Below are 11,976 nucleotides of genomic sequence, written 5' to 3' on the forward strand. Positions count from 1 at the left end.
AAATAATGGAAAATAATTCTAACGCTCTGTTTAATACTGAAATTTTCATTTACAACAATTGCAATATTAATTTTAAGTTAAACTAATTGTACTTAATTTTGTAAAAGGTAATAAAGTCTAGGTTCTGAGAAGAGTTTAAAGCGTATGGTGACGGAATATTATCATAAAAAATAGAATGAAAACTAACGAGAGAATAATTGAAGTTTATTACTAGTTGTTTCTGCGAAAAGAATAACGGCATAGAATGGAAAGACAGACAGAGCTTTTACTACGCTCTAACTATGAAGTGATCTTATAAGAGTTCCCCTTCTTTATTGTTTTGAGGTTCAGAATAAAATTAAATTTTTATTTCCATAAAGGACTTTCTATTAAGATCCCCAGGCTTTTACTGTGCAATTACTTCAACAGTGCAGAAGTAATGTTGGATGAAGTTCCTAGTTAGTCTATTGTGTTAAAAATGTGACTTGTGTACAGTGACACAATGAATTCTTTAAAGCTTCCTGGAAATACTAATAAAGCTAACCATTTTTGTATGGACATTGCAGTAATAATATTTAATAATAGGTATAACGTGCTTATATGAAACTAGCGTAATTAAACAGCCAGACAGTCCCATACTAACCTCACATGTTACATTAGTAACGAAATAAAACAATAATCGTTAGATATAATTAGCACTTCGAAAAGGTTTTTCCTTCGCTTTCTCTATACATTTTTAATGAGAACGCAGGTAGGAAGCGTGAGATAGGAAATGGGTAGTCACCTTGGTCTGCATATTGCATTAGATTTAAATTGTTTACGTCGTTAAGAAAGAAACTTTGCTGAACTGCGAAGAGGCGGGAAACTTTCGCGCTGCGATGTTCAGATATTTTATATTTCGTAATTGTGAACACCTGAAAATGTTTACGAAAAAAGTAGGTAACATCTTTTGTTTTTGTTTATTTCAGCCACTGTCGAATTTATGTAATTTTACTTTTAAGGCGAAAGCTCGAAGTGGGAATGTAAACATTGTTTTTGGAATCAGGGATGTTCGTGATTGTTAATATTAATACAGGTGGAAATAAACGTAAGCTTGGGAATTACTTGCTGGAATTTTACCTGTGTTTATTAAATATAATTGTTATTCTATATAGTATTGTGTAATCTTGTGGATCGTTTGTTTTTACACACTGGTTTCAGTAATAGAATAATAGTAAATAATGTCACTATCCTACATTACGCGCAGTCTATTGTTCTTTAATATTATACAAAATGTATATTGTCATAATATTGTGTCATCAATTAAAACAATTGAAGTCTAGTGGGGTTTGAGGCTTGCTAGAGAGAACGTTTCGATTTTATAATGAGGTTGTCAAGTCTCTTTACGATTTTAATAATTTATCAGAGTTGTTGTGATAGTTCTGCTACAGTCTTGGATACTTTTTCTGATAAAATTAACGAATTTGCACAATTCGTAAGAGACGCTTTCAAAGTCATTAAAATTAAAATGCGAGACTTCCTTTTTCCGGGTGAATATGTTGATAGAGAACTCGATTATATGGATAAATACGGAGTAAGGCCAAGAACCAAGAAGGCGTTTAGTGATTTTGTGGAGGAAACGGCGGCTGAAAGTGAAATAGAATCTCCTGAATATTTAACTTTAAGATCGGAACCTACTGCTTTAATGTCTACACCGCAACTTGCAACCTTACACGTAAAACGCATAGAATCTCATATTGTTCTTACCAAAGATGGCTATCTTCTTACTCTACATAGACTGATTAGTTCGTGTTTCAAAAATGATACGAGTGGCGATTGTATCCAAGAAACAGTGCTGCTTCATCATGGTTTTCTCGGTAGTTCAGCAGATTGGATTTTATCAGGACCAGATAACTCACTACCATACATCCTCTCGAATGTTGGTTACGACGTCTGGATGACTAATGCAAGAGGTAATTATTACTCTCGTGGCCATATATCACGAAATGTAGAAGATTTTGATTTCTGGAAATTTTCATGGCATGAAATGGGTGTATATGATTTGCCAGCCGTTGTTGATTACATTAACAGCGTAAAAAATGCAACTCAACCTATGAACTATATTGGGCATTCTATGGGTGCAACGACATTTTTAGTGTTTTTATCCACATTGCCAGAATATAACAGGTATATAAAAATGGCTATATTTTTAGCACCTCTTGCATATTTAACAAATGTGGATGGGCCCTTGCGAATGCTCAAGTGTATGGGTAATTATCCTCCTGAACAACTAATCAAACTAATAGGTCAAGGAGAGTTTATGGCTAACAGAAAAGTGCCTCATTGGATTGCAACGAAGTTTTGTAAAGGCGCTCTAATGTATTGCGAAAATCCGTTTTTATTTTTTTCTGGAGGGTTACCCGAAGAAGATATTTGGGATACTGATTTTGTTGCAAGGTTACTTTACCACGTTCCAGCTGGAGGTTCAACGAGGACCATATTACATTATGCACAATTAATAAAAAGCGGAAAGTTTCACAAGTTCGGTGACGAAGAACATGAATATCCATTGAATAAAGTGACTGTTCCAATTGCGTTGATATCTTCAAGTGACGATTGGCTGTCCACTGGACCTGATGTTTTGAGACTTTTCTTTAGCATTCCTCGAGCTATTGATCATTATATCATACGTGACAAGAAGTTACATCATGGTGATTTTGTTTGGGGTACAGATGCTAATGTAGTGTATGATAAAGTGCTTGATTTTTTATCACATGGCTTAGATCAATTCAAAACAAATGAAGTATAATGGGTATTATAATTGTACAATAAAGGTATTTAAATGCACGTCATATTTTATTTAAACATTTCATATTTTCCTCTAAGTTATCAAGATAATGCAAGGTACCCATTTAATAATTTCGCTATACGTCCGCACAATGCATCATTCAAATTTGAAAATAGTTTGGAAAATCCAAAAGTGCACGCCTCATAATTTTTTTTAATAATTATTTATTAATTATTATTTTTGTTTATTTAATAACAATTAAACCACATCGAATCAGACCCTGAAAAATGAAAGGGTTCTATTCCTGAGCATACTCAAGCGTAAGAGAAAAAAAAGACTCGATTAGTAAAGTATTTCGGTCGCTATCGTGTTAACAAGAAAATCCTCCGCACATACAGACACACGGACGTCCAAGACAGAACTTTTTTAAACTGTTTTTTAACTAGTTTAAATAACAAAAATGACATCAAAAATATCATGAATGTTAAAAATAGTGTTTTTTCTTAATATGTGTGTGTATGTATTATCTTACAAGTGCAATGTATGATACATAAAGACATTTTAAGTTTGAAAAATCAGATGTTTTGCGCGAAGTGACAGTAGTACCCACCTCAACGCTTCGCTTATGAGGCGTGCAATACGGTTTTTTTTTAGAATATTATATTATAAATATTATAATAGTTACCGTAGTAGATAGTATTGAATGTGGATCAACTATCTTATTATGCATAACCACCCAAGTTTAATTGAGATGTCAGTTACTATAAATGAAGGAAACGTCCTCATTTTTATTAGTAATCTCGTCAGATGAGAAAACTTTTCGATGCGTATGTTTCAGCCCGAGCTCTAGTTAATTTTGTACTAAAACTCGGGGAGTTTCCGATCCGATTTCAGAGTTGACATGTTCTCAACATTATCTGATTCTATTGAACTTTAAGAAATTAATTAACGTCTCTTGTTAGCAAATACAGAGAAAGGAAACGGAAGCTTTTTGCATATTTTAAATGGCATCTGGGAAAGTGGACTACTTCATTCGATGATAAATGTGAAGTGCCGCCTCCGCTACAGCTGGCCTTAGGACAAAGTTATTTTTATATTTACTTCACTGACTACGTATTGTTATTGTAATTGTGACTTATTCCTTCTAGTCTTATCTGTTACATTTTGAATAAGTGAAAATATTTAAGTATGTCAAAAAAAAATAAACACGTAATTAATGTTACTTGATAATAAAATGGAAACACATCCTGCATCCTCATCTAATTAAATATTACAGTCACCTCTAAGGGTGTTTATTTTTTGCAGTTTAATAAAAGCAAGGCGATGTCAGAACAGGCCCAGACAGGCTTAGAAAAGTCAACAAATAAAAACAGAACTAATTTGCAAAACAAATTCGTCTTTATTCTCGTCTGGGCACATTAACCAAGCCACATTGTTTATCCGAAAACTTTTTTTATTTGCCGGCGCATAGTAACAGGTACGTATTTTAATGCAAATGTGTAAAAAATCCCCTCTTCACGTTTAAAAAAGTTGAATGTACCTACATTTTGTAATTAAATATTCGGTTAGCGATGTTTTCTCTTTCATACTTAATTTTCGTAGCAATTACTTACGTAGACGAATATAATGCAATGTACAATACAAGGGTCTTAAAATATTGTAATTAATGATAACGGTTCGGTATAATAAATTCAATTTAGTACCTACATGCCATAAATTAAAAGTGATTTTGTAACGAAGTAAATGATAATCTAACGAATAATCCAGTTTGTGAATACAAGATCCCTCGTGCAAAGTCTGCAACGTGATGTCGGCTCTTAAGTACATTCTATTACAAAATATATATATTCGTGCGAGGGAAACAAAACCCTGGGATTAATTCTTATATTTTGACACAATAACCAAAAAATGCATGTATTATAATACTATCTTTCCACCCGCGGCTTCGCCCGCTTTGTCTAAAACATAATACATTGTATACTAAAACCTTTCTCTTGAATCACTCTATCTATTAAAAAAAAACCGCATCAAAATCCGTTGCGTAATTTTTAAGATTTAAGCATACATAGGGACAGAGAAAGCGACTTTGTTTTATATGTAGTGATTTATAGGTATTTAGTAGTATATAGTAGTTAAAACGAATCTAAAACTACTTATGTAACAAGATTAGATCTATTTGAGTTTTGCTAAAGCAAGAATTGTTTCACTTAAAATAAGTATAACACAACATTAAATTTTATCTAATAATACAGTATATAAAACTTTTCTATTGGAAATAAAATAAATATGTCCATTGAAGACGACAAGAAGAAAGGAAACAGGAAAGTGTAAAGGAAGCCACTGCCTACAAGTTCACGATAAATACCTACGCAAGTTAAACTTAAATGGCATTTGAATAGAACCTTATAGAACAGACAGTTGCAAGATAAGTGGTTCTGTATCATTGAATTCTAATTATATCATGGAAATAACTAACTATTTTCTGAAATTACTTGATTTAGAAAATTTATGAGGCAATTTTCGTACCTTCTATTTTCAATAATCACGACATAGACAATCCAGCTATATTTGTTTGTATAATATTATTTTATTGACATAATAATTGATTAACCACTGACCCATAAATTGTTTGATTTTTAATATTGTGACCATCATAGTTAAGGAGTACATTGAAGTTTACATAGTACAATATAAATATTTAATATAGCTTGAAACTATTTATATTAACTGTAACAGGTCTTCTATTGTAGTTCTTAGTGACAATTCTATTAATGAACTAGAATCAGACAATGAAGAACAAAGTGATTATTCTGATTGTAATATTTCATATTAACAAAGCAAAATCAAACGAAGTTGATTTTAATATTGATGATACTAATAATTACGAACAACTAAAGGAATTGCCCAAAGTACGCGGTGAAGTCCGCGACTCATTTAATCAACTTGTTAAAAGTATTATAAAATTTTTCAATATATCTATAAGCCAATTGGAAGCAAGACGACGCAAAATAAAAAAGGAATTCTATCATTTTATTGATGTAGCATTTAGAGATAAAAAAGTGGAATGCCGTAAAACAAGAAGATTTTCAAACAATATTCCAAATGTGGGAATGACTTTATCAACTCTAATCCTTTACCATGGATATCATGTTGAAACTCATACGGTTCTGTCTGTAGATGGGTATATGTTAACAGTTCATAAAATAAAACCAGATGTAACGTATTTGGGCAAGAGAAGAAAAACGAGTGTTTTATTGCAACACGGATTGTTTGGTAGTTCAGCAGATTGGTTTCTTGTTGGCCCAGATAAATCTTTACCGTATATGATTTTAAAGGCTGGCTGTGAAGTATGGCTAGCTAATTCAAGAGGAAATGTATTTTCCAAAAGCCACGCAACCAAATCTATTAATTCCTCTGAATTTTGGGATTATTCTCTGCATGAAATAGGAGTGTACGATTTATCCGCTACCATTGATTATATATTTAATATTAGTGAAAAAAACTCTGAGATAATAGTAGTTGGGCACTCTTCAGGTGGTGCAGCATTACTGGTTTTACTTGCTTCAACACTACGTTACAATAATATGTTAAAATTGTGTGTTCTTTTAGCACCACTCGTATTTGTGTCGAATGCACAAGGATCTTTGAAGTATTTGCATTATTTGGACGGTACGAAAAATTCCGCTGTACTGAGCAAAGCCAGAAATAGAGAACTTGTGCCAAAAGGTCCAGCTTATGAGCAAGTAATGAGGATATTTTGTAATAATAACAGTAACATTTTAACATGTTTGCGGTATGGTGGAAAGCGCGTAATGAAAGAAGATTTTACTTCAACTATTTTAGATGCTACATCTTCGGGAGGATCAGAGAAATTTCTAATTCACTATTTTCAAATGATGAAAAGCGGGCATTTTAGGAATTTTGATTACGGAAGCGAAAATAATTTAAGGAAATATGGGCAACAGCGTCCACCTGGGTACAATTTAAGGGATGTCACTACTCCGATTGTGGTCGTCTCTTCATCAGAAGACTTCCTGTCGGCACCAGAAGATGTGTCTCTACTACGCAGTAAATTATCTGATGTTATTGATCATACAATTATAACGAAGAAAGAGTTCTCCCACATTCATTTTCTTTTCGATGCTTATGCAGCTCAACTAGTGTTTGATAAAATAAATCAATTTTTAGACTAACATGACAATTTTTTTTTCATATGATGCGATTAAATATAAGTTAATGATAAGCTAGTTGATAGTATTATAGCGTCATTCCTTGTTCATTTTTTATTCAAGTACTAACGTAAACAGCTGTTTTGTGATATTATGTAAGTATAGTCGAGAATATTTTGTATTAAGGTTGATGTTCCGACCGTCCCTCCATACATTTTTGATTACCTCTAAACACTTAACACAGACACTATTTCTTTAAAACTAATCATTTTATCACTTCTCTATAATGAAATGTGTGCGCGTTCGACCTTTTTAATCAATAATTTACAATATTTACTTAGAAAAACAACAGTAAAATACCGGAAAAATTTGACACTTCTACAGTAGTGTGCGTGACTTTTGCCAAGCGAAACACGACATAAAGCACGACATCTAGCGCATAGACTATATACTTATTACAGATCTAGCGCGTCAATGTCTAAACGAAAGGCGATGTTTAGACATTGACGCGCTAGATGTCGTGCATTCGCGTTCGTTATCTTATGCATAATGAGCATAATTCTAATAAATCAAAGTTCTGTGTAAAAATTGAGTAATTTCATTTCCAATCGTTCAAAGAAAATAACAATAAAATAAAATAAAACTAATGACCTTAGAAACTATGTTTTTTTTTATTTATTACTCATTATTGTTCGTCCGTCGTAGGTCTGTAAACTGTATTGTACACTGAAGGTAAATGGTACTGTAGTTACTTTAGTTCGGCGTCGTCGCTCGTCGGCTTGATATAAAATTACATTCTTGATTTCATTGACACGCGCTATGATTTGCGCGCGGAATTTCTTGTGTTGTGAATTTATTTTTGTATGCTATGCATTTTAATTGATTCAAATTGCAATGTTTCTCTAGTATGCATTTGAGACTATATTGTAAATTGTAATAATTGATCGTGGGTATAGTAATTAATTATTCTAATAACGCAATTAGTAATATATGTATTTTCGGTGGGATTCAAAACAAAAAATTGGCCCGTGATTTTTATGAAATTTCACCACATTGCAAATCACATCAATCATAGTTCATACACATGTATGACGAAAGTGATTAGTATTGTGGCTAACATTGACTCATCAGTTCATCACTGAAACCAGTGATAAATCAGTACCTATATCATATTGTGTTTGAATATTTTTAAACAATGATATAAGTATACAATTATTATAAATCGGTAAACTATCAAAGTAATCACAAACTTGCAAACATTGGTAAAATGTCCAGTAGTTTATGAGCCTATTCATTACAATCAAACAAACAAACAAAGTTTTCCTCTTTATAATATTAGTGTAGACAAACACTATGAATACGATCACGAATGCAAATTCGGGGATTTTCTAATTATTGCTAAATAATAATTGAATTCGTTTTGAAATACTCTATAATTTTTAGTGTATAAATAGACATTTATAATGTGGTGCTCATTTTTTTTGTACTGCTAACGCTATTGTAGGTACCTATTTTCGTTGTTTTATTTCAAGTGAACACGGCCATACAATTTTGTCACGAGCCGCCTATGATTGTAGGTACTTTTGTTAGGCTCCTTCGTCGTCCGCGTCGGCTCGAAAGTTCTTGATTTCATTGTCACGCGCTATGATTTGCGCGCGGATTTTCTTGTGTTGTGAATTTATTTTTGTATTATTATTATTTTTTATTTTTTTTTTTATTTTATTGATTCAAATAAAATATTTCACTAGTATGCATTTGAGACTATATTGTATTATGTATAATTTATCGTAGGTATAGTTATTCTTATAACGCAGTTATATTTTCGGTGGGACAATTTGACCCGTGATTTTTCTGAAATATCACCACGTTGCAAATCACATCAATCATACACACGTATGACGAAAGTATAGTGGCTATAATTGACTCATCAGTTCATCACTGAAACCAGTGATAAATCAGTACATATATCATATTTTATTGTGTTTGAATATTTTTTAAACAACGATATATACAATATTATTATAAATCGGTAAACTACCAAAGTACTTCCGAATTTTCAGACAGACAAACAAGTAGTTTGAACACGCAGTTTTCTTATACTAGTAGCAAAAATCAAAACCATAATATTATGTTTCCCTACTATATTTTACTAAAAGTCGAGTGCGTCGAAATCGTAAATAATAATATGTTTTTCACCTTCCTGGTTATTTTCCCATAGTAAATAGTGTTTTAGGTTTGTTGTTGTAGGTAGGAATAATAATAATTATTCTTACATGTTGGTTATGAAATGTATATTGAAATAATTTACTTTTACAAATCATTAGTGATATAAGTTTTGAGTGAAAATGCTTGGATCAGCATAATATTATATGGTACTTCAAATACATGTTTTGATAAAAAAAACAATAGTGTAATAAAAGAAAACTGCGTTTTATTGTAATCAATGTTGACAATTTTAAATTCCAAAATTATTGATCAATAAAATAGTTTACACCAACAAATATAACTTTTATTTTTATAACAATCGTTCATAATATAAACCGTAGCAGGTGGCGTTTTGAAGTTCTGTCTACTCATACAGAAAAATGGAAAACTTGTTTTTTTTGTAAACAATTTATTACTCATGTTGTTTGCGTTTGGCAACTCGAAGCGTGGTCGTCCGTCGTAGGTACTTTTGTTCGGCGTCGCGTCGCACAGTGGATCCAAATTCAAGTTTCATGGACCTAGGATTCAATATCGGTCTATCGCGCTGATTTTTTTTTTCAAGGCAGATAATTGAACACCGATCAACTTTTTCTAATGGTAAAAATCCCCTAGGCGTATAGTTTTTGATAAAAAAAAATTGTTGAGTTTTTTTTGTATGGAGAAAAATCTTTATTATTTTTTTTCTCGCGTTGCTTTAAATTACGAATGCTTAGATTCATATATTAAGTAAGTCCGGATGATATAGTATCCAGAAAAAAATAAAATATCTGCATCGACTTGCAGCCCCGCGCAGGAATGATCGATAAAAATTTCAATTTTCCTATGCTCTTTTCTCTTGTATTACCTGCGTTTTGTTGCTCAATACTTGCTTATTCGTACTCCTTACATGACATTAATGAATATTGAGAACATTTCAGCCCACTAAATACGTTAAGTTATATTTTTATATCTTAAAAATTTTCAAAAACAGGCAATTATAAAATAAGTCACAGTACAACGTAACCCGTTTAGGTTTAGGTAACGACAACAACCTATCTGGAATGCGGTGTTAGTCCCAGTTAGTTCCGAGTATATAAACAACCTCGTTAGTGCCCAATCGTTAACGAGGTCCAAGTACATAAACAACCTCGTTAGCTTTAACGATGTTGTTTATATACTCGGTCGCATTTAATCCTGCATGCCCTTAGTACCTGAGTACTCTTAATTTATATAAATAAGCCGCACATTAAACTGAGCTCCATTATATTTCCGACATTTACGAATACTATACAATGGCTGGCTTGAGTACTAATTTGGATATGTTCCTGATTACCTATGAGGAAATTTGGTGATTTGAAGAATTTCAACCATTTGTTTGAAGTTATCATCTCAAAAATCCCATATGAACTGTCTGAAGAAGATCGCAGTAAACACAAAGATTTTTCTCGTAGTTATACACATTATAACGAAAAAATGGTCTGAGTCAAGCCGATCTCTGAAGACGTTTCTGACTCGGGAAAACAATAAAAGGTGGTTGGAATCTGACATCCAGTGGCCTACTTGTGATTCGGTGGACTTAAATGTTTTGTTTGGTGATTGTGCGGATGTAGATGAAGAAACTCAGACCAACTTTTCTTCTTTTATAGTTGAATCAGTTCCATCAACGTCCACTGCTGAAGCAAGTACATCCACTGAAAAGATATCTAGAGTTCCATTCCAAGATTTGAAGACAAATCCTTGGCTGAAGCCTTCCTGAAGACAAATCCTTGGCTGTTTTAACATCTCTTAATCTTTCCAAGTATATAAACAACCTCGTTAAAGCTAACGAGGTTGTTTATGTACTTGGACCTCGTTAACGATTGGGCACTAACGAGTTTGTTTATATACTCGGAACTAACTGGGACTAACACCGCATTCCAGATAGGTTGTTGTCGTTACCTAATTGGTTTCTAGGCACGGGTTACGTTGTACTGTGACTTATTTTATAATTGCCTGTTTTTGAAAATTTTTAAGATATAAAAATATAACTTAACGTATTTAGTGGGCTGAAATGTTCTCAATATTCATTAATGTCATGTAAGGAGTACGAATAAGCAAGTATTGAGCAACAAAACGCAGGTAATACAAGAGAAAAGAGCATAGGAAAATTTTTATCGATCATTCCTGCGCGGGGCTGCAAGTCGATGCAGGTATTTTATTTTTTTCTGGATACTATATCATCCGGACTTACTTAATATATGAATCTAAGCATTCGTAATTTAAAGCAACGCGAGAAAAAAAATAATAAAGATTTTTCTCCATACAAAAAAAACTCAACAATTTTTTTTCTCAAAAACTATACGCCTAGGGGATTTTTACCATTAGAAAAAGTTGATCGGTGTTCAATTATCTGCCTTGAAAAAAAAAATCAGCGCGATAGACCGATATTGAATCCTAGGTCCATGAAACTTGAATTTGGATCCACTGTGCGTCGTCGTCCGCGTCGGCTTGATATAAAACATTCTTGATTTCATTGACACGCGCTATGATTTGCGCGCGGAATTTCTTGTGTTGTGAATTTATTTTTGTATGCTATGCATTTTAATTGAATCAAATTGCAATATTTCTCTAGTATGCATTTGAGACTATATTGTAATAATTGATCGTGGGTAGGTATAGTAATTAATTATTCTAATAACGCAATTATATTTTCGGTGGGATTCAAAACAAAAAATTGGCCCGTGATTTTTATGAAATTTCACCACATTGCAAATTATATATTATACAATTACAATTACAATTATTATAAATCGGTAAACTATCAAAGTAATTACAAACTTGCAAAATATGCTTTTCCGAATTTTCAGACAGACACACAATTTTATTAGTTTGTTTTAG

General features: G+C 32.4%; 2 protein-coding genes across 2 annotated transcripts; both read left to right on the forward strand.

Annotated features, from left to right (window-relative positions):
• The first annotated feature begins 1,342 nt into the window (after positions 1-1,342).
• Positions 1,343-2,767, forward strand: LOC149491395 (lipase 3-like). Its single transcript, XM_089699575.1, has one exon. It carries the CDS (start codon positions 1,343-1,345, stop codon positions 2,765-2,767), a length of 1,425 nt encoding a protein of 474 aa, XP_089555701.1.
• A 3,164-nt stretch (positions 2,768-5,931) lies between these two features.
• On the forward strand, positions 5,932-6,939 carry LOC149491396 (lipase 3-like). Its single transcript, XM_089700272.1, has one exon. The coding sequence runs from the start codon at positions 5,932-5,934 to the stop codon at positions 6,937-6,939; it is 1,008 nt and encodes a 335-aa protein (XP_089556398.1).
• The last annotated feature ends 5,037 nt before the right edge of the window (positions 6,940-11,976 follow it).

This window comes from Colias philodice, chromosome 1 (assembly GCF_061535455.1).
Source record: "Colias philodice isolate Cphi_HAF_F1 chromosome 1, ilColPhil1 Martin Lab GWU primary, whole genome shotgun sequence".
Classification (NCBI taxonomy): Eukaryota; Metazoa; Arthropoda; class Insecta; order Lepidoptera; family Pieridae; genus Colias; species Colias philodice.

Coding starts and splice junctions, on each gene's coding strand:
- LOC149491396 (XM_089700272.1), top strand. CDS start 5,932: ATGTTAACAGTTCATAAAATAAAACCAGATGTAACGTATTTGGGCAAG.
- LOC149491395 (XM_089699575.1), top strand. CDS start 1,343: ATGAGGTTGTCAAGTCTCTTTACGATTTTAATAATTTATCAGAGTTGT.